The 24495-nt window shown below is 34.6% G+C and overlaps 2 protein-coding genes across 6 annotated transcripts; one reads left to right on the top strand and one right to left on the bottom strand.

Annotated features, from left to right (window-relative positions):
* Nucleotides 1-2799: 2799 nt before the first annotated feature.
* Nucleotides 2800-6711, bottom strand: LOC138691995 (autophagy-related protein 101-like). Of its 2 annotated transcripts, none has more exons than XM_069814731.1 (2): nucleotides 6585-6711; nucleotides 2800-4788 (listed from the first exon to the last, which is right to left on the bottom strand). In XM_069814731.1, exon 2 carries the CDS (start codon nucleotides 4594-4596, stop codon nucleotides 3937-3939), a length of 660 nt encoding a protein of 219 aa, XP_069670832.1. In that variant the 5' UTR covers nucleotides 4597-4788; nucleotides 6585-6711; the 3' UTR covers nucleotides 2800-3936. The 2 variants fall into 2 exon arrangements, with proteins under 2 accessions (XP_069670832.1, XP_069670833.1); XM_069814732.1 differs by having other exon boundaries at nucleotides 6459-6659.
* On the top strand, nucleotides 6708-22854 carry LOC138691993 (zinc finger protein 501-like). 4 transcript variants are annotated; one of them, XM_069814729.1, is made up of 5 exons: nucleotides 6708-6817; nucleotides 8655-8752; nucleotides 10608-10745; nucleotides 14049-14134; nucleotides 17778-18937. In XM_069814729.1, the coding sequence occupies exons 2-5, from the start codon at nucleotides 8660-8662 to the stop codon at nucleotides 17812-17814; spliced, it is 354 nt and encodes a 117-aa protein (XP_069670830.1). In that variant the 5' UTR covers nucleotides 6708-6817; nucleotides 8655-8659; the 3' UTR covers nucleotides 17815-18937. The 4 variants fall into 4 exon arrangements, with proteins under 4 accessions (XP_069670830.1, XP_069670829.1, XP_069670826.1 ...); XM_069814728.1 differs by lacking the exon at nucleotides 17778-18937 and adding an exon at nucleotides 20930-22854 and having other exon boundaries at nucleotides 6714-6817; XM_069814725.1 differs by lacking the exon at nucleotides 17778-18937 and adding an exon at nucleotides 20927-22854 and having other exon boundaries at nucleotides 6715-6817.
* The last annotated feature ends 1641 nt before the right edge of the window (nucleotides 22855-24495 follow it).

Raw genomic sequence — 24495 nt, 5'->3', positions numbered from 1 at the left:
GTAAAGCGGTAGGTTTGGAAGTAAATCCTGAAAAGACAAGTATATGATTATGTCTAGTGACCAGAATATTGTACGAAATGGAAATATAAAAATTGGAGATTTATCCTTCGAAGAGTTGGAAAAATTCAAATATCTTGGAGCAACAGTAACAAATATAAATGACACTCGGGAGAAAATTAAACGCAGAATAAATATGGGAAATGCGTGTTATTATTCGGTTGAGAAGCTTTTGTCATCTGGTCTGCTGTCAAAAAATCTTAAAGTTAGAATTTATAAAACAGTTATATTACTGGCTGTTCTGTATGGTTGTGAAACTTGGACTCTCACTTTGAGAGAGGAACAGAGATTAAGGATGTTTGATAGTAAGGTTCTTAGGAAAATATTTGGGGCCAAGAGGGATGAAGTTACAGGAGAATGGAGAAAGTTACACAACGCAGAACTTCACGCATTGTATTCTTCACCTGACATAATTAGGAACATTAAATCCAGATGTTTGAGATGGGCAGGGCATGTAGCACGTATGGACGAATCCAGAAATGCATATAGTGTGTTAGTTGGGAGGCCGGAGGAAAAAAGACCTTTGGGGAGGCCGAGACGTAGATGGGAGGATAATATTAAAATGGATTTGAGGGAGATGGGATATGATGATAGAGAGTGGATTAATCTTGCAAAGGGTAGGGACTAATGGCGGGCTTGTGTGAGGGCGGCAATGAACCTTCGGGTTCCTTAAAAGCCATTTGTAAGTAAGTAAGGTAGATCTATATCAATTTATCGTGCTTCAAACACGCAAGCGTGTCATAAAGAACAAAATACCTTTTTTCAAATTTCAGATAAAACCAGCAGGGAATTGTATGAATTATTACCTGACAAGTGTCTTAACTTAAGTAATTTCGCAGGTAAGACGCTGACAATCTTTGAATCCAGGTATATCTGTGAATATTTTTTTTCTAAAATCCTGATGGAAAATATTACATGTACACGTCTAGAACAGCTTATAATCTCGTAACTACTTTACGTTTTTGTAGTAATATTCACCCTAATATATATTCGTCCTGACCAAACAGTATAGACAATCTAGAGCTTGTGATTATCTATAATGAGTGCTAAGACATAGTGATCATATTAATGCCTATAAAAGTATTTGACTTGATTTGAAATGTTTAATTTAATTACGTATCGCATTAGTTTTGTACATTCCTAAGCAGAAGAGAAGCTAAGTTCAATATAGTACTTACCTGTTGATGTAAACACAGCAGTTACGTCTGTATTATTGTGGAAGGAGTGAAATCGATCAATTTTACCACCTCTCCCTTATGCTCATGCCTCGTGTAGGAGATATGATTCAATCCAATGGTATGATGCCTTTAATTACATAGTATTCTATTTTCTTCAGTAGAATGTTATGATTAATACATAGGTTGGATAAAAAGTTATGGCAACACTGCTGTCACGGTGACGATGGTGCGTTCGAGAGCTGCCAGCTGTGTGGACATGAACAAGGACTGTTAGATGAGTTAGTGCAGCCAGCGGCGACAGTACTCTGTCAATCTACTGCAGTGTGTAGAACGTTCACTTTCATAGGGATAGTGCGAGCGCCCTAAGACCACGTTTACAAAACTAGAGCAATGTTCCTGGATCAAAATTGAAGTGACACGAGGTCGTAGTGCACAAGAATGTTTTCAGGGACTGCGTGAAGCATGTGGTGGTGCAGCATTGCCATATCGCACAGTGGTACGATGGGTTAAAGCGTTCCGGGAAGGCAGGAATGCCGTTCAGGACAACCTCCGTACAGGACGACCCCGCGTGGAGGACAACTCAGTTCAACTCCTTGCTTCCCTGTTGGATGCTGATCGCCGATGGACTTTGCGTGAGTTAGCAGCGGAAGTTACAAAACTGTGCGCCACATTCTGCAAGACATTCTGGGTTACCGCAAAATTACAGGACGTTGGATACCCCATGAAATTTCCGAGGTTTAACAATGGCACCACTATGCAGTCACACAGGCCTTGTTGGACCGGTACCAAAGGAAAGATGAAGACTTTCTTGGACGAGTCGTCGCTATGGACGAAACCTGGGCTCGCTTATACGAAGCAACCAAACTTGAAACGTCAATCAAATGAATGGAAGCATCCAGGTTCTTCTCGTCTGAAGAAAATGCGGCCTACACAAAGTGCTGTGAAGGAGATGTTCATTGTGGTGTATGACATTAATGGGGTAATACTGCACCACGCTGTACCTCCAAAGACAGACGGCAAACGCGGACTACTACTGCAGGTTCCTGCAGCACCACCTTCGTCCAGCCCTCAGGAGAAAACGACGACACTTGGGGGTACAGAATCCCAACATTCTCCATGATAATGCAAGGAGTCACATCGCTGCTGCTGTCAAGGACCTCTTACGCCGCTGGCAATGGGAGATTCTGGAACATCCACCGTACTCACCTGATATGAGTCCATGCGATTACGATCTTTTCACCAAAGTGAAAGAACCACTGCGAGGGACCCGGTACAATACCAGAGATAACTTTTCCGTGCTATAGGGCGGTCAATACGGAACATCAACAAAGATGGACGCACTGATGGTGTACGACGCCTTCCAAAGATTTGGCAAAAGTTAATAAATAAGGGGGGCGACTATATAGAAGGTACGTACATGTTGTACCCCTGTGAATAAAGCCATGTCAAAAATATAGAACTGTTGCCATTACTTTTTATCCAGCCCTAGTACATTCGAAGGCCTTGGAGAGTTCACAGAATATCCCTCCTAGTTCTTTTAATCATTAAATAAGAGATTTAAAAGTATTCATACAACAATTTTATTACTTTTTTTTTTTGTACACCACAAAAATTACCTTCTTTTATCTCACAGCAAGTGCACACCTCTTTACGAACCATGTCAATATAAAGCCTACTGGAAAACAGTTTAATGCTATGTGCATTTTTACCATTTTGATTGGTTCAGTTGTAACATAAATTATTTTAGTTTACCAAGGGTTAATCGTTAGTCTATAGAAATTCATTGTTTTTCATAGTTTTGATATGATTACGTAAGGAAATCAGTTCATCACAGGTACTGTAGGTTATGCATATTCTCTTCACTCACTCCTCGGTGCCCAAAGTAGTATTTTAAGATGCATGGTTACTCATATTAATATAGCCTACATGTTCAAAGAAATCATCGGTGCATTAAAAGCTAATCCACTAAATTTAGAGAATCAATTTGTATCACCAACAATTTCAGTACATCTTAACAGTATGATATTCTTGAATGGTTGTAATCATTGGTGTATTTCCCATGTTAATTTTTAAAACACGTTTTGAAGTACTAAATCTAATATTCTGTATTCTAAAAATAGTGCAAAAAATCACATAAAATTACTTCATTTAACAACACGATCTAGTGAATAAAATATATTATCTTGGTCAATGATATAAGCCTATATGTAGAAGTCAAATTGTTAGAATATAAATAAAAAGAACCTAAGCAGTATTAAAAACTGGAATAAGTCGAATACCTAGTAAAAAACACTGTGGACACAACGTTTTTAAAAGTCGTAATATGAAATACTATTTTTCTGACTAGAAGTTTTTACAAACCTCGTTCAGGAACACATTAAGAAGCACATCGAGGTGCTTTAGAAACTTGAGTGATGAACTTATTCTAAAGGGACTATCACCCATTTTGAACTTAACTACGAAATTATACAACTGTCTTGAAAACACTCACATGTCTTAACAAATTCATCATACCGTATTATATTTATAATTGTAGGAAACAATAATTAAAATATTTGTCCCATTCTTGATAACAGACAATCCTCAACAAGCGTGAATCACAAGTTGTGCACAAAACACTGTTAGCATTTACTAGTTTTTTCTGGACCCAACCTACGAAAGATTCCACCACTATAAACTGCTTTCTCACACACATTCTAATTCACAGAGATAATGTTTCTTTGATTAATTTCTTCATTGTTGTGCCTACAGACGTGTTTGTGGGAGCAGATGACGTAAATGACACCTTAAATAAATACGGCTGGAGATGTGGATAAGATGTATCGAAAATTAAGTCTACTTCCGAGTGATTGGGCATTTTTGGGACGTATTCATGCCTGTTCATAACTTCGGCAATGTAAATGATCTGGTCACCCAACATATCGCCTACTTTCTCCCTGCACATCTGTCGTTCTTGCTCATTATTGACTTTAATCAGTTCGAGTCTAACAGTCCAAACCTCCCATGGAATAATACATTCTGGCTGAAATGGCCATCTTGTTTTTTTCTTCTGGAAGAACTCGAGTGAAATCTGACCACAGCCAGGCCCATCACTTCCACGTAATCCTTCAGAGAAATCTGAGATTTCCTTTTTCAAAACTCTGTCCAGATTTTCTGACGAGCAGCGTACATAAGTGAAATCGATAAAGTCGCAGTCAACTTCTTCATATCCAATAGTCCCAACGGAGTAGCTGCCTTCCTGTTTGTACATGAATTTTCCAAGGGAACGATGGAAAAGGACTGTGTGAAATATACTGGCAACAGCTTCATCAACTTGACGGCTTTCAACAGTCAATTCAAAAGTCTGTGATCTTGCATTCATGTTGTAGGTTTTCCGATGTTCTTCTTGATTGATAACTCATGACTTTTTCGAAACAGTGTGCATTACGTATCCTCATTCCTTACTTGGTACACTTCCACCACAATCCACCAAGACTGCAATTTTAGTTTTTCCTGCCATGTTTTTTACACCTTCAACGATAGTCAGCTGTTCTTCGTTTACTATGACATTTCCCTAAGAAACATACAGAATAATGTGAAATTATTATAATGTCAACGAATAAGAGAATTGCATGTACTTACAATATTATATTTTTAATATCATTGATAACAGAAACTACAAATAATTTCCACTAAACATTCAGCAGACAAATTCCCCCGAATAACTGTACAACAGGTGGCATAACTGGATTTTCCTTCTCTCTTAGGTTTCCACTTTGCTGAGAGATCCAGGATGAATTCCTAGTATTGCGTCCTTACCCTTCCTGGATCTCTCGCGATAGTGGTACAATTATTCAGAAGAATTAACTTAATATTAGTACAGGGACATCACTTTATTTTTACTAACATTTTTAATATTAACTTAGCTATACCTTTAGAGAACTGGAAACACAGTTTGTCACCTCCTTCCACGACTGTAGTTCGATGATACTGGCATAAAACACAAACAAATCACTCTACTACATATAGGAGGGAAGAAAAGTAGTTCATCCATTTACGTAAACTAGGAACTATCGCGATTTTGAGTTCGATAATTTTCATTGGGTTTTTGTTTCATCAAAATACAGTTCAGTATTAACAATAAGTGAGCTATCCATTCGGACGTATTCATTATGCAGTGTATATTATACTGTCTACAGCACATTAGCGTACAATATAGAGAATAAAGTTAAATTGAAAAATAATCAAAATATGAATATTTAAACATATTTTTGAAAATGGTGGCCGTTCATTTCGATACAGGCTTCAGTTCTTTTGTGCATATTATCGTACTATAGACTATTGCATCTAATTCCAATTACCAGTTTCGTCCTTCGTACTAGTAACTCATGTTGAAATAATTCTGTACCTACTCTATAAAAGAGTACCTTACGTACTGTAAATTCAATCTTCACTTCTGCACGACCCGCACAGATAAAATTACTCAGACATACTATCTACCGTCCGTCCAAGTGGTTATGCCGCAGGATCATAGAAAGGGAGAAAATCACGTGATAGTTAATTACTTAACGAGGCCCTTTTATTTAAGTTATTTTAAGCATTTGTATAATATTACGTAAACGTCCAATTCCTACCAGAAATTAATGTTTTCAGAAAGGAGCTAAGACAGCCCAGCTTTTACAGAGGGGTGAGCAGAGGCAGGTGGGGGAAATCGGGATGCGGCGTAGGCAAACGGACGGCAGTACCTGTGCGAAAATATGATTCAATATTGAAAGCTCTTTCGTCACTGGAAAACGCGAACATATTTCTGGAACGTACTATATTCACTAACTCAGTACTGCTTACTACATGTGGCCTTGGTTCTGTGTGGAGGACAGTTGGAACTTCATTTGTAGGAGGAGTGGGAGTGAAGTACATTAAAAAAAACTCAGGTACAATAAGAATTGAAGTAAAACTAAAATGATGTCCCTGTACATACGAAGCGTATCAGTGATTTTGTTACGAACTTTTATAAGTGGTATATGTGATGAATATGAAGAACACTTACAAACCCTTGTCTGGAAACGTTCCATTTGAGGTACAATTTTTGTGTGTTAACTACTCTAACAAACATTGAAAGCCATGGTAACATGAATCATATATTTTGTTTAATATATGCATTGTTATACCCTAACTTTGCTTACGGCGTAAATTTAAGATAACAATCTGGCATCCAACTCATGACGATTGCAATTTATACATCACCTCATCTCGAAATGTAGCCGTTCTTTCATGATGTTGGGTTTATTTTCGTTAAATGTTAACACATAAATAACAATTGTTTCCTTAGTTTCTAATTGTCGTACGAAGATCCATACTAAGTGAACTTACTGGTACATATTATTTGCGGAAAAGCAAACTGAAATGGAAGAAAAGCTGCAACTTTTTGTCAGTAAAATATGATGCTACAAAGGTAACTGCAATTTCACGGCAACCTTGATCTCTGACAAGCAGCAAAGCCTGCTCACTTATGTTGTAATTGTAACCAGTACATGAGTACATTCCAATGGCATATTGTAATGGTATTATTCTGTTATAAATCGTAAGGATTTCTTTAGGTGACTGTAAGTACCTATATACTTACGCAGAGTTTACCATTGAAACGTAAGTATGCACCTCTATGCCGATGGCATGGAATGTCACATCCACTAGTGTGTTTCTGATACTTGTTTATTTTAATTTTATTTTGGTTGTCTTTGTCATTTATTTTCAGTTCTAATGCACTTTTTTTTAAAACTAGCTGATGCTGAACTATTACAGAGGTAATTCCTTTCTTACTCCGCTAATATACCTTGAACTGTTTACCAGTTGTTTCTTCAGTCTTACCAATATAACAGTGGAACATTGCGAAAGTTTCACGTTAGTGTACTTACTTACAAATGGCTTTTAAGAAACCCGGAGGTTCATTGCCGCCCTCACATAAGCCCGCCATCGGTCCCTATCCTGTGCAAGATTAATCCAGTCTCTATCATCATATCCCACCTCCCTCAAATCCATTTTTATATTATCTTCCCATCTACGTCTCGGCCTCCCCAAAGGTCTTTTTCCCTTCGGTCTCCCAACTAACACTCTATAAGCATACGTGCTATATGCCCTGCCCATCTCAAGTCTGAATTTAATGTTCCTAAGTATGTCAGATGAATACAATGCGTGCAGTTCTGAGTTGTGTTACTTTCTCCATTCTCCTGTAACTTCATCCCTCTTAGCACCAAATATTTTCCTAAGAACATTATTCTCAAACACCCTTAATCTCTGTTCATCTCTCAAAGTGAGAGTCCATGTTTCACAACCATACAGAACAACCGGTAATATAACTTTTATAAATTCTAACTTTCAGATTTTTTGATAGACTAGATGACAAAAGTTTCGCAACCGAATAATAACAGGCATTTCTCATATTTACTGTACACTGGAATATTTTTACATTAGGTTTTGTTATCGTAGAATAGGTTAGCTTTGGTTAGATTAGGGCATTTCACTATTATTGCGTTACCACGTTAAGGTGCAAATGTATTTACATACTTGGCATAATAAAAGCTTAAACTAACCAAACCTAACATGTCACAGATTCGTATACGCAAAAGTGTATAAGCGGAATAAGAAAGGAACTACCTCAGCGCTAATTTAGCCTAACATTCTGTTTTAAAATTATAACTATTAGGATATGTATAACATTTTATCACAAAAAGAAATTATAATAAGGTGAAAACCCTTTTATGCTAATTAATGGAATAATTTTCTTCCGTGAACCCTTTCTATAAAATTGATAACGATGACTATTTTTTTAATATTTTCAACTAGGCCAATTTTAAAGATATTGCAACACACTATTTTGTTTTATCTGCAGTTATCAACATATTGGTAATCTTCAACGTAACCTAAATTTTGTAAATATAACACACAAACATAACTTCAGTCCTCAGGTACTCCGTCCCTTCGTGCATCAACCAGGTAAAAGTAATTAAAATTAAAGCAAAAATAATAGCATACCAGTAAGCATTATGGGAATTCAGCGATATTTCAACTAATACCCAATATTCAAATTTTGTAAATTTTAACATAATTTGGTTAAATAAACCCAATATTTAAATTTTGTAAATTTTAACATAATTTGGTTAAATAAACTAAAATATGTTGAATCATCGTGTATGCCTAATCATATCAGTTATTTCCCGCTTAATTTGTATTCATCTTAATGTTTTTCTTGTCAGTGTGTCTGCAAAATATTCGTAGTTACAGAGGAATGTTACAGAATTAGATGATGTAGTGTAGTCAAAATAGAAGTAAGTCAAAGCAATGTTGCGACGATATTAAACTTTAGTTTTTCTCCCCACTTTGCAAATATTTTCTGCACAGCTCGCATTCTGGTAATGAATATAATTTCTTAACAATCTCTTCCAGTTGTAATGGAGATCATCAAAATGGAACAAAATGTTGATCCTTTGACTTCACAAGTAAGCCATAACACAGGTGCTGAAGATCTGAAGCCTTTATTGGAGGTAAATTCAAAAGTTCTATAAATTGTTAATACTTTTTTATATTTGACATGTATAGCATTATGCCATACAACAAAATATTATTTATCAATTTCTATTCATCAGGCTAAATTACACCAAGAATAACATAGCGTAAGATTCGTCATTCTGTTTTTCTTCATCTTTTATGTTAGGTACATGATAGTTTGCAATTATTAATTTCTGCTTATGTAATCAGGACTGGTCGGGTAATATATTCTTAAAAATGAACTTTCATTCCTATGTTTGCTATTTCTAAATGTATATAATCTAGGTATTAAAAAGTGGCAGGCTTTATATGTCTTCCATGAGCTTTGTAACTAGCATATGTTAATGTATCTAAAATGAATTACCGATACCGATATAAGGTTGACCAATGCTTAACATTTCGAGTAGCCGAAAATTATATTCTTCATCCTGATTAAAATTTTATGAGCAGATCATATGTACATTTTTAATTATTTCATGAAAAATATTTTGAAAATGTTAATTTCAATACAGATATTCAAATTCCTTTCCTTCCTTTGTAATAAATCTTTCAAAATATTGTTCTGTATCCTCTCTTGTGAGTTTATGCAGTACTAAGGCCCGTAAAACACTTGCAGAGTTTTCGCTAGCGAGAAATGTGTTGCGAGAAAGAGGCGAAGAGCCTTCCTCCACACACTTGGCGAGTTCTCGCTATCACAGATCACACCTCGCTATGATCATCTATGCACTGCCTTCATGCAGAAAGCATTTTTCTGATTATAGTAATGACTCGTTGGAGGAAATATTATAGGTTATGTATTTACGTATATTGTTGAACTTAAATATATAACCTGTAAGTATATTGTCGTACTTTACAAATTACGTACGAACGCTATGTTGAATCTGAGTAGTCAGATAATGAGGAAATGGAGTTACATGAACATATTTTGTTAATGAAAACAAAAAGTAGGCCTAAAATTAAAGCCAGAAATATCTGAAAATCACATTGTATCTTACGAAAATAAGGGAGAGTTTTGGACACTGGTATCGATTTGAATGATGATACGTTTAGGCGTTATTTCAGGTTGAATGGACCACAGCTTTTTGCCATTCATGATATGATAGAGGATTCTTTGCTATGTTCTAATTAAAATTACGTAAACTGTTAAGACATATAGAAACATTATTTCAAATGTTATAATTAATGCTATTAAATCTCATCAAAATATAATATAGCCCTATTTATTTTCAGATAATCTCCAGATTTCTTCTTTAAGTTTCGTGTTTTTATAGTTTTCATCCCGTGTATCATATAAATAGGCCTACAGGTGACATCGTACAAGTTCGATAAGTTTCTGACTGCAATTATCAGCCATCTTTCCTCATTTTCAAATAAAACAATACAATTCATCGCCAACTGTGATATCTTTTTCTGCATTCAATCGTCATAAAGAGTATAATTGTCAAACATCTTTGATAGATGTGTCAAGAAAATTCGCTGAGCTACCGATTCCAGCGAGAAACTCGCGCGAGGTTTTTGCCTCGAGCGATAATCTCTTCCAGTGTGTGGACGTCCATTTGAATCTATGTTATCAATCTTTGAATTGACACATTTCTCGCTAGCGAAAACTCGTCAAGTGTGTTACAGGCCTAACACTATATGCATTTGTGGATTCGCCCATACGTGCTACATGCCCTGCCCATCTCAGACGTCTGGATTTAATGTTCCTAATTATGTCAGGTGAAGAAAAACAATGCATGCAGTTCTGCGTTGTGTAACTTTCTCCATTCTCCTGTAACTTCATCCCTTGATATAATATTCTGATGTATTATAGTATATTATTATTCGGTATAATATCTGTATATTCTACAGGAAGAGAATTTATTAGATCTGCACGTGACTAGGATAAAGGAGGAATGCGTGGACCACAGCTATGATCCAACTTCAGATATGAAATTTGAGGAAATTACAATTCCATGCAACTTTCCTATGGTGAAGTGTGAAATTGAGGTAAGTGGATATTTATGAATTGTGATCTAAATGAGAGAGAGGAAGAATGAGTGAATTGTTTAGAATGCATGTCAATAGAAATGTTTTCATTACGGACATCTGTTTCATAAAACTAGCAGTCTGTTTATAAATATAGAGAGAGGCAACGAAAAGTTACCGCACTATGCAAGGATGTTGTGGAAAAGATTGCCTGCAATCCATTGCTCGACTCATCGGTGAGCTGTAGCAGCGCGGGCAGGCGTTCAGTTTCATTAGAGTAGGCGTAAATTATAATTATAATTATTATATTATATAAATTATTAATGCCGTGCTTCTTGTATTAGCCTAACCATGCAAAGAATCCAACACAACTTCTGAAGGAGACAAAGGTAAACCCGATCTTCAAAATCCCGTGCATTTTTATACTTATCAACCACACAAAAAATCAAATGTAACTTCTGAAGAAGATAAAATGTAAATCCGATCTTCAATTGTTTATTGTTTATGCCTTAAATTTAATTAACTTACTTGTTTAGTATAATGCATATAGCTCAACTGATGAATGATCGTTTGCGTTTGTAAATTTCATAATCTGATTGGCTATGTATTGTATATTTTTAGTAGAGCCGTCGATGTAGCTCAGTCGGCAGACTCGCTGGGCTGCTGATCCGGAGCTGCGTTCGGGCTTGGGTTGGATCCCCCTTTGATCTTATTGAATGGTTTCTTCCGAGGTTTTCCCCAGTCGTAGGACTGAAGCCGGATGGTCTATGGCGAGTCTATGGCATCAAACCCTCTGATTTGATTACCTCTTTGGGTATTTCCGAGGTTTTCCCCAACCAAAAGGCAAATGCCGGGTAATCTTTTGGCGAATCCTCGGACCTCACCTCATCTCTCTACATCTCGACAAAATATTGTAAAAAATTGCACAAAATTGTAGAAAATTACTAAATTGTTAAAATGTAAAAATTGGTAAAAATTGCAATTGTAATATTGTAAAATTTTGACTTGTTCCACATCTTAAAGCTTCATTGCTCATGTAAGATCTATGGAAAAATTAATGAACGAACAAACGAATGAATTAAATCACCGTGCTTTTTTATATTAACCATACAAAGAATCCAACACAATTTCTGAAGGCGACAAAGGTAAACCCTATCTTCAAAATTCCGTGCTTTTTATGTTTATCAACCATCCAAAGAATCCAATACAACGACTGAAGGCGAAGAAAGTAAATTCAATCTTCAAAATTTCGTGTTTTTCGATATGCATCTACTTTGGAGACAGTTATCTTTTTTTCTGGAAAAAGATGTATATATGTGTGTCTAAAAATATCATGCTTTCTAGAATTTATTATTATTATTATTATTATATTATTGTTATTATTATTATTATTATTATTATTATTATTATTATTATTATTATTATTATTATTATTATTATGAATGAATGAATGAATGAATGAAGTTGAAAACTGATGTAGATCTTACTTTTCATCAAAGCAGCTGTTGAAAATGATGCCCAGCATTCTAGATACAAACATTGCATCGTGAGAAAAAAATTTTGAAACACACTTATCTCCGCCTCTGAAATTTCAGACTTTCTGATCGTGAAGCAGAGTAATTCTGGGAATTCACATACGCACTTAAATGTACCTTCGTCCTTACTGGATGGTAAAAGCTTCTTATGTTCTAGCTCTACTCTGAATGAATTACATGCTCTAACCAATGATATTCTATCACAGATGGCTTTATGGTTTGAATATAATGGTTTTTTGCTTAATCAAGAAAAGACTGTCAACATAACTTTTACCCTAAATCATGTAATAAAAAAGGACAACATACAAAACTATACCACATTTCTCGGACTTTTTATAGACTCCAGTTTAACATGGGAAAAACATATCGAATTTATACGCACAAAATTATCAATTTATTAAAGAAATTAGTGACTTGCGTTTCTCAAAATTATTTAAGATGTGCCTACTTTTCGTTCTTTCAGTCGATAATTAGGTTGCCTTAATTTTCTGGGGAAATGCTAGCAAAATTGAGAGTGTCTTGATTTTGCAAAAGAAAGCCATTAGAATTCTATGTCAATCAAACTATCTTGAACATTGTCGACCTCTTTTCAAACAATCACAGATATTAACTGTCATAAATTGATATATATATATATATATATATATATACGACCTAGTCCTTTACACTCCACAAAATATAGACAATTACTCATTAATAGCCAATATACATGATCGTGAAATTAGAAATAGTGAACAAATTAATATTCCATACTGTAGATTACATAAAACTAGTAAAATGTTTCTGTCACGGGGATGAAATTATATAATAAGCTTCCCAGTCAATATTATAAGTTACCAACCAATAGTTTCAAAGCTAGATTTTGTAACTGGCTCTTAATTAATCCTTTCTACTCTGCGCCCTGGACTCATCTTGCTAACATTATGACCTTCATTTTATTCAGACACTAGATAAGCATCACAGCTCAGCTTCACTTGAGTTATTTTGGATCAGCTTTTTTTTCAATCACCCATAATTTAGTACTGTCTCCAGATAATTTATTTTTAGTTCTAATTAAATTCCTGTTTATATTTTTCATTTTCATTTTCAAATTCTCTAAGAGGCATCAACATCATGATTAGGTATTTTGGACAAAGAGGAAAGGTTCGTTTATTTCTAAACTACGACCGATAATGTTGTCATTATCCTTAGGTTCTCTGCTCAACTCCTGTTTCAATGGGGGCTTTTGAATGTTTGGATGTTTAAGTAACTGGGCAAATTTTACAAAATGTGTAAGACTGTTCCTGACTTAATCCTTTCTACTCTGTAGATGAGTTTCTTAACATAAATTCATACGATATTGTTTTTTAATAAGTAAAGTTATTTACATTTAGTTACAATTATTACATAAGAGTGAACTGTTTTCATTAATTTGAGAGTTTCAAAATGTTTTGCGTTTTCATTCTAATTAAACTTTACTGTTTTGAATTATATGTGTATTTTCAAATGTATTTTTTTTTTTTCCTCCCTTCTGTATTGTGACGAAGCCTATCACTGTATGTTTAATGGCTCAATAAATTGAATTGAATTGAATCAACCTAATAATGTCAGACATATTTCATATTTATTCTGGGTTTAATTTCCTCTCAAGTGTCATTGATATTTGTTGCTGTTGCTCGAAGGTACTTTAATTTTTCCAGCTTTTCAAATGATAAAGAATATTCAGATTCTTAGCATAGAAAATTCATGGACTACTTTTTAACTTGATGGCATGCCATTCCTCTTTTTTTATTTATGTTGTTTTTTTCAGGAAAAGCCATATGACGTGGACACAGTTAAGGAGGAAGTCAAACCGGAAGAATTAGTGACGGATGAGGATGGAATCTTCACTGAAAGGTGAGTGCAGTGTGTTGTAGATTAATTTTTAATATGTCAGAGATTCGTTGTAGTTCATATTATGATTTGCGCGATTTATTTTGGAAACTGAAGTGGCTTAAAATATAATCATACTAGCGGCTTGTGCAGCAAATGCTGCAAACTAAGTTCATTAGACGTTCAAATAAAAATTTTTATGATTTATTTTCAGTGAAGAATACCAAACATTTTGAAAGTTACTTGCTTCCATAATAATGAAACATACTCCCTCTGAATGGTTTTTTAATGCCAAATACTTTTTCTTGAACTTATCCACCTTCAGTTTTTTAGTTTCAACGCGAAAACGCAAGTAACAATGTCAGGACGATCAGTGGGTTTTCATGTGGGAGTAAAACAATAGCTATTTCAGGTCATTGTGGATTGTAGGTGAAAGTTAAAAGAAGTCAGATTTGCTATGCTTTCGAACAATAGACATAGCATCTTGGTAGAGCTGCTGGATGTACAGCTTCAAAATGTAGAGGGTAAAATCAAAATTTTGTAAGCTTCTTATTTTATCAGTAAGTAATACCTTTTGGTCTTTCCTTAGGAACTGTAATTTTTACTCTCTCTCAAGCCAATACTGAAGAGAATGACGCATATAAATATCTACACCACACCGCCATTAAGTATATGAAAAATACCCAACCCCACTTGATTAATGACTATAAAAATATTTGATTTTTAATAACAATATTATTATCTTTCTTAAGTTTTGTAGCTATATATAATATAATAACCGCCACTCAGTAAATTATAGAAATGAAGATCTAATTTAAGATATTCTCTATCTACTTATTTAACCTCAATACACAGCTGTACTCAGAAGACACACACCGCAGAATCAAACCTGTAAATTATTTTATTTTTGAATTTGAACTCTAAATATGTCAGCAATCTTGCAGGTCATGGCCTTCGTGTAATAGCCTGTTATTTATTGTAGTGTGTGTTTTGTTTTATTCTGAAATGCATTTAGTTCTCAAAGATGGATTTTGGAAAATAGGAAAATTATGTAGGAAAACTAACGCTTCACTGAAAGTTACTATTTTTCTGAAATTCTTCGGTGCCAAGTTTCAAAATGACGGGTCATTCATTAAAATCCATTCAGCCGTTTTCCCGTAATTTCCATTACCAGTTCAAATTATATATATAGATAGGCCCCACCTGTACTCCCACGAATACTGCCATCTCTACCATCATTGGTACAACTGCCATCAACGATGTTGTCTCTTCTTGCACCCTTCTTCTACTACAGCCAGCCAACGGCATAGCTCAGTCGGCAAAGGTGCTTGTCTGCCATCTGGAGTTGTGCTCAGGCGCAGGTTGGATCCCTGTTTGGGCAGATTACCTGGTTGGGTTTTTGTTCGAGATTTTCCCCAACCCTAAGGCGAATCCTCGGCTTATTTCTACTCATTTTCATTTCGCCACTTTATCCGCTTTTATCTTTTAAGCAGTATGAGCTGTAGTACTTTTTAGTTGGTTATTTAACGATGCTGTGTCAACTACGAGGTTATTTATCATCGATGAGGTTGGTGATAGCGAGATGGTATTTGGCGAGATGAGGCCGAGGATTCGCCATAGATTACCTGACATTCACCTTACGGTTGGGGAAAACCTCAGATAAAACCCAACCAGGTAATCAGCCCAAGCGGGGACCGAACCCGCGCCCGAGCGGGACTTCAGACCGGCAGACAGGCGCCTTAACCAACTGAGCCACGCCGGTGACCAGTAAGATAATATACTTGTAAATTTGTAATTTTCCTTTTCTAGAAAATAATTTTCGTATTAGTAGACTGAGTAATGCAAAATAACATCTGTTAGCGGATTCAATCTTCATGTTGGTTTGAGTTTGAATTTCATTATTATATCTGAATGTACTTCCCAAATATTTAATAGTATATTACGATACAACAAAATCGAGGAAAAATTTCCGAGATTTTGTAATGCACTTCACAAATGTATAGTGTACAACATTTTTTGCACGATCATATTTTTAAAATTGCAAATACAATATACTCTGAGGTCACAATGTGGGCGTACACCCCTTGTATTCTTATTTCACTTACTTTTTGAATGTTGATACCCCCATGTTTACGTTGGTACTAAGCTACCATCGTAACCGTGCAGTTATAAACAAACATGGCTGACCAGAATCCGTTTACCATTGAACAAAGATTAGTGATTTGGAATAGGATCTGCAGATGATCAAGCTCCTTTTATCAGGCCTCCACGAAGTCCCGACCTCTCAACACCTGATAGTGCTCTCTATGGGTTCAACAAGGACAAAGTTAGAAATCACCGCTCTAAGGCCAGGGACAAATGTGTTGCGAGAAAATTAAAAAAATGGATAACATGGCTTCAAATGGACGTCCACACACTGGAAGAGATTCTCGTTCGAGGCAAAAAACTCGCGCGACTTTCTCGCTGGAATCGCTAGCTCAGCAAATTATCTTGACACATTTATCAAAGATGTTTGACATTTATACTCTTTATGACGATTGAATGTAGAAAAATATATCACAGGTGGCGATGAATTGTATTGTTTTTATTTGGAAATGAGGTAAGATGGCTGATAATTGCAGTCAGAAACTTATCGAACTTGTACGATGTCACCCGTAGGCCTATTTATATGACACATGGGATGAAAACTATAAAAACACGAAACTTAAAGAAGAAATCTGGAGACAAATATCACATTATCTGAAAATAAATAGGGCTATATGTTATTTTGATGAGATTTAATAGTATTGATTAAACATTTGAAATAATATATCTATATGCCTTAAGAGCTTACGTAATTTTAATCTGAATATAGCAAAGAATTCTCTGTAATATCATGAATGGCAAAAGAAAACTGTGGTCCATTCAACCTGAAATAACGCCTAAACATATCATCATTCAATTCGAAACCAGTGTCCAAAACTCGCCCTTATTTTCGTAAGATACAATATAATTTTCAGATTTTTCTGGCTTTAATTTTAGGCCTACTTTTTCTTTTCATTAACAAAATATGTTCATGTAACTCCATTTCCTCATCATCCGAATACTCAGATTCAACATAGCGTTCGTACGTAATTTGTAAAGTACGACAATATACTTACAGGTTATATATTTAAGTATGACAATATACGTAAATACATAACCTATAATATTTCCTCCAACGAGTCATTACTATAATCAGAAAAAAATGCTTTCTGCATGAAGGCAGTGCATAGATGATCATAGCGAGGTGTGATCTGTGATAGCGAGAACTCGCCAAGTGTGTGGAGGAAGGCTCTTCGCCTCTTTCTCGCAACACATTTCTCGCTAGCGAAAACTCTTCAAGTGTGTTACGGGTCTAACGCAACGCCACAATTACTAGCAGCTGTGGAAGATGCCTTCAACGAAGTGACCCTTGATTATCTCCGCAAAATATCCACCAGGATATGACGCAGAATTCAACCCTGTTTGTGACCTCTCTGTATTTTGCATTGAAAATTTAGAGCAATATTATTGTGATGTCTTTTGCAGAACTATACTGTAATGGAACTAAGTAACAATAAGTGCACTGTAATAGGTCTATTTCAATATAGTTTTATGTTATCAGGAATTGTTTCCTTAGCAACAAGTTTCTGTTTTGGAATTTTAGCTTTCAACGCCTAACAACAATAGCTGTAAAGGTATAGTTTGTCTACAACAATCTTTGCCGAAGGATCAATGCTAACGATTGGAACCACCAGTGTTCATCATCAGAGAGTGGTTTCTTTACCAGCGAACTGTGTAGGTTTAATTTAATTTAATTCAATTTATTTAATTTTATTTATTTATTTAATACTTTACACTTGAGCTACATTAGGCATTGCAGCCCGCAAGAGCAGAAGCTCGTGCTCGGGCGCAGTTCAGATCAGTTATACAAAATATATCACAAAATTAAGAGAGTTCATTGAGCACAATAACATTAATAAATGGTAAAATATTTCAGCATGCAATAATAGGGTCTCTATACAAGTAGAAAATACAAAAGTACATAAATATTAGAGTATCAATTTTTAACTCAGTTAGCTTAAACAATTAAATCATTAATCTGATTTGTTTCTTAAATCTATGTGTGTTAAGTGCACTTAGCTCAGAGTAAGCTCTAATTAATACATTATATATCTTGGGTCCAAAATTTCTGCTGTGTTTTAATCCAGCAGTTGTGTGGCATTTGGGAGTATTTAGAAAGAAATTGTAGTTTTGTCTCGTATGGTATTCGTGAGGGTCAAATTTAAATTTATTGTGGTTTTTATGGAAGGTAGATAGTAAATTGTTTTATAAAGTTGACCATGCCTGATCAGCTGATAATGAATGATAATCTGATAACATTACAATATAAATTTTCCCTTGAAAAACAAGAATGGATCTTAAATGTAACTAATGTGTTGTTTAGAAATAGATATACAGATGGCTGTTTTAATTCTTTGATATTAAGACGTCTTGAAAATAATCCCACCAATTTTAAGGAATATTTCAGACTTTCTCCCGAGCAATTTCATTTTGTTTTAAGTTTAATTGAAAATGATATTGTAAAATTACCCAAAAAAATTTATTCACAAACCAATAAACCCAGCTGAAAGATAAACAGTAACTTTAAGGTAAATACAAATGGTAAAATAACTTTTTTTTTTTACGAGCATTTATGTAGGAAATAATGTTACAAATAATAAAAATAATGTGAGAAGGAGGTTGTTGCACTTCTTGCCCTCACTCGGCATTCCGCTTCAATTACTATTTCACACTCAGACTTTTGCATCATCAGCTAAATCTGCCGCATCGTGTGTGTCCAATAAATAAGTCATTTTACTCAATTGTATTAACAGTTCTGGTTGTTGCATTATATAGATTTGTTATTGTTTACGTTGGTTCTTTTTTTTTTTTTTTTTTTTTTTTTGCAATTCATTGTGTGTTCACATAAATCTAATATAATATAATGAAAATAATTTTGAGTTCAATCCATAAGATTTGTCTATTTGCAAATGTTTATTTGCTAGAATATGTAAGCTGAGGCGTATACACACGTAAGTAATCTTAAAACTCTTCCATTATGCTATCATGACAAAATTTTTAATTATAATTAACATAAATTCACTCTTTTATAATACTAAATAACTATTATTAACATACATTCGCGTGTTTATTCATTCTTTCGCCCCTCACAACAACTGTTGTTATATGGATTGAAATACATACAATTTATTAAGGTTAATAAATCAAATACTTTTCCCTTATTTCAGCAAATCACCCATACGTAGTTCTTCTGAAACCACTACGCTAGTACACAGCAAACCACCTACGATCACTCTGTTTTCAGCATGCATTAAACCAAGTAGAACACCCACACGTCAGCTAAGGCGTACATATATGTAAGTAATCTTAAAACCTTTTCCATTTTGCTTCATGAAATACGTCTATCATAAATTACCTTTTTAAATTATATAACTATCTTTTTCCATTTCTTTTGCCCCTCTCAACAACTGTTTATACTAGTTTGAAACATATGCTAGTTATTAAAATTATATGACTTTGATCCAAATTCACACCTTTTTTCCCCCTTTATTTCACCATATCACCTATTTTTAAATCTACAAGCATATATTTCTGCTAACACAACGATTTTTTTTGCTACTATTTGGATGCAGTCACCTATATACGTAAACAATAAATCCAAGATTGAAGAACAGCCAAATGTTTTGCAAAACAACCACCTATGATCAATTGTAACAGCATGACAATACGAGACACAAGATTTTATTATTTTATCACTATTTAATTATGAATCATTTATTATTGTTTTATAAACTTTGTGTTTTAAAATTTATTGCTATTACATCACCATTTCACTTATAATTAACAAATTCAATTTAAATCTCTTATATTGCTGATATTCGTACCTGGCAATAATTTAACCATTTACTTGTGTTTGTAGCATGAGTTATATGTATATGCAATTACATTGACCTTCCAAATTTACATGTCCTGAAATCATTTTACAAAAAACTTCTCACTTATAACTACATAATACATAAAACTCGTGACAATCTATTTGTCATGTATATTCGTCAATTTCTTCAAGTTCTAGGTTACGTGTTTTAACATATCTGATGATGCCGAATAGGCGAAAACGTTAATATTTTATACATATTGTAGGAAATAAACATTTGCAAACAGATAAATCTTATGGATTGAACTCAAAATTATTTTCATTATATCTTCTTTTTTGGCTCATTCGAACAGGGATTTCCGTTTAAATACATAATCAACTAATATCTTGTCTTCATTAGTGGAGAAATTGCAGAAAGATTTCTGTTTTACCGCCACTATGGTATGTATGATGACGTGTAGATCACATGTTATTAAATGGTTTAGTTCATCCCCTACTGCAATTTTACAATTGCTTTCTGGGCGATGATCGCCAGGTTTTTGCCTCAAAGACAAACTCCGATGATGATCGTTGACATTCATCGCTGTAAAGAAACCATGCACATTCAAATCAATGGGATGGAATCCCAGCAAAGATCGTCAGAGAAGATCACCGTAAACAAACCGTAGCTTAAATACGACATAAACACGATCGTGCAAAAAATTATTTACAATTTAAAATGTATGTGTGTTTGCTTGTATAGAAAATATCAGTTAAATTGAAAGCTTCCATGCAAGAAAAGTTGATTGTAATTTCAGTGTTCTGGTATACCAGAGACTTATATTTTTCACCGTGTACATGGTGATTTTTTTAAACTAATGGTATATATTTCATGACAGCAGTGAAGTCACCGATGTCAGTAGAGGGTCAACACAATATGACAGTATTGAAGATTATGTAACTGCAAGACGCAATGGAAGAAATGACTTCTCTTCTGAGAATCTTGCTTCCGAAAGTTCTACGGACTCTCAGAATTATGACAGTTTGGCTACACGAGAGAACCACATGAAGACTCAAACGAAGAGTAATAGTGACAGTTCATGTTTTAGTAGCATTTGCGATAGTTCCGTCACATGTATTATTTGTGGAAAAATTTTAGCTACTTCCCAATCTCTCAAAGTACATTTGCAAACTCATTCAGGCGAGAAGCCATTCAAATGCGACGTCTGCGGGAAATCTTTCAAATTATCGAACACTCTGAAAATGCATTTACGAACCCATTCAGGCGAAAAACAGTTTACGTGCGATATCTGTAAAAACTCTTTTCTGACTAAGATTCAACTCATAGTTCATTTACGTATCCATACCGGTGAGAAACCGTTTAAATGTGACGTATGTAGCCGTTCTTTTTCACAGTTGTCGTCTCTGAAGAACCACAAACGTTTTCACACTGGCGAAAAACTATACGAATGCGATATCTGTCGTCAGCGTTTCACGAGGTTGGGTAGTCTTACAATACATGCTCGCAATCATTCAGGAGAAAAGCCATTTAAATGCGATGTCTGTGGAAAGTGCTTCTCCCAGTCGGCTAATCTCAATACCCATGCTCGGAAACATACTGGCGAAAAGCCTTTTAGTTGTAATGTGTGTGGTAAGTTTTTCTCGCAGTCCGGGGTTCTCAAGAGACATACTCGCTTACACACAGGCGAAAAACCATACAAATGTAGTGTTTGTGATAGGAGTTTCCCTGTTTCTCACAGCCTCAAAGTACATTCCCGAGTGCATTCAAAAAAATAACTTCTGAATTACTAAATTGAAAATCACGTAAGTGTAGTTCGTAAGGCCCGTAACACACTTGAGATCTCGCTAGCGAGAAATTTGTTCCTTGAAAATTCGAAGATTGATAACATGGATTTAAATTGACGTCCACACACTGGAAGAAATTCTCGTTCGAGGCAAAAACCTCGAGTTTCTCGCTTGAATCGTTAGCTCAGAGAATTTTCTTGACACATTTATCAAAGGTGTTTGATATTTATACTCTTTATGACGATTGAATGTAGAAAAAGATATCACAGGTGGCGATGAATTGTATTGTTTTTATTGACAATGAGGAAAGATGGCTGATAATTGCAGTCTGAAACTTATAACTCCCTGTAAAGTTGATTTGAATAATATCGAGGGAAAAATTGTTCCGGGGCTGGGTATCGAAACCGGGACCTTTGGTTAAACAAACCAACGCTCTACCAACTGAGCTACCCGGAATCTCTACCAGACACCAGTCCAACTTTTCCCTCTTTACCACAGACCTCAAACTGGGCCGACAAGCGTCAAGCAACCAACATTGAGTGCACACTAACTCTGTGTGACTTAAATTGTGGTTTTCTGTAACGTACAGTGACTTGTACCGGTATTATGCAAATGAAGCTTTCAGGTATAAGTCCCTGTAAAGTTGATTTGAATAAAAAAATAATTTAAACATCAATAATATTTATTCTCTGAAGAAATTTCGTAACATAAAAGTGGATCACAATTTATAAACACATACGACAGCCCGCTCAATCATGGCGCAACCAATAGAAAACAAGCATTCATTTGTCCACACACTCTGTATAGAGGCACTCTACCTCTCCTTAATGATCATATAATAGAAGAGATTTGCATACTTACTCCATGTCGTCATGTTTATGCCTAGCTTTGTTCTATCTTGCCTCATGTTTTACTGAATACACTTTAATTCATTGTTCTACATCTTACAATGTACAATTATACCCTAAGTGTATATTTATATGTTATAAATTACTGGTCATTTTATAACCAGACCACAATATATATTTTTTGCATCATTAACTGCATAATATTGTATTTCCCATAACACAATCACATTTCTTGGCGCATATTTTTCCTTTCAGAACTGTTGTACACATACGAAGGTTTGGAATACTCGTTGCAGCGATTTTTTTTTATATTAATTATACATTTGCCGTCATATTTCATTCTTGAGAGCATTCAAAGTCCTTGAACTGTTTTCGTACACGATTGCTTCAAGGTTCTTCCCATATTATGTAAAAATCATACAACTACAAATCTGGAAACTGTTCAACCATAGTTCACCACGACTCTGTCATCGAAGACTTCACAAAAATATATCCATTTATTGCAGGGAAGTTTCCGCTATCTTGCTGAACAAATACATAATAATTTTCTTGCTCCTTGATAACTAACTATACCAGAGGTCTGCATCGGACGTTTTCGCTCGAGCGCCAAGTAGTTGATAGCATAATCCGATAGGTAGCGCACATGCATGATGGGTAAAATTGTCACGAGCGATAAATCCTCGAACGGTATAAGCCGAGCGTTAGATATTCGTTCTTGTTACAGTGATGAACTGTGTAGTAACATCATAGATGTTTATCATTTCAAAACTCTGCAATGTTTAACTAACCTCTCCATAGTACAACTACAAAACTTGCTTTAAAATGTAATATAAATGTTGTAGGTAAATGTTTTTTTTTTTTTCCCCACACACAGGAGTGATTTTGTTTTTGCCACATCTGATAGATGTTATTGGATGTAAATGTAATTATTATAAACGGAGAACACAATCACGATAATGCAAGAACTGTATCAAGTTTTCTAGTGATAATAATAATAATAATAATAATAATAATAATAATAATAATAATAATAATAATAATAATAATAATCTGTAATAATTAGTGTATCAATATTTGCGTCTGTAACAGTTTGCAGCATGATTATTCGTTTTATTGTCTTTTCTGTAACGTTATCTCTGTACTAATATTGTTATTAATCTACTGCTATATCAATAATATTTTGTAACACGTTTCTACATTGTCGCAGTATATAGGCGGAACACTATGTATGGACCTATCATATTATATATGTGGTAAATCTTATATTGAATAATTATTAATTACCAATAATAACTGTACATCGAAGTTTTTCATATTTTTTATTTATAACTTCCTGTTCCTGTTTTCGTACGTTCCATTAGACGTTTGTCATAAACGCAGAAAATAAAGCCTTATTTTTACCGTGTGAGCAAAACATATGTGTATCTTATCTGTCGCCTTCCATACAAGACAAGACATGTCGGTGAGATGACCTTGTACTCTGCTTCTATTTATTACGAGCGTATCACGAACATGTTTGCCGATACATTTTGAGCTCTAGTACCAGCGGAAGTGATATAATCCTGCACATTCAAACAGATGATAGGGTACATTTAAATGAATAGAAAATCTGTATTACGTTATTTAATTTAATTATTTATTAATTTATTTAAATTTAAATATACAGATTAAAGAATATAATTACAAACAAGAGAAATGGAAATAAAATAATACAATCAATATAAAAAAGGAGATGCAGTAGTATTAACAAAATTTGAGACCGAATGAGCAGCGCTCGTGTTCGGTCGCAGTTCAGATTTAATATTAATAGGCCT

Source organism: Periplaneta americana, chromosome 16 (genome assembly GCF_040183065.1).
Source record: "Periplaneta americana isolate PAMFEO1 chromosome 16, P.americana_PAMFEO1_priV1, whole genome shotgun sequence".
In the NCBI taxonomy this organism is placed as follows: domain Eukaryota; kingdom Metazoa; phylum Arthropoda; class Insecta; order Blattodea; family Blattidae; genus Periplaneta; species Periplaneta americana.
This window is presented reverse-complemented; position numbering and strand designations above follow the sequence as displayed.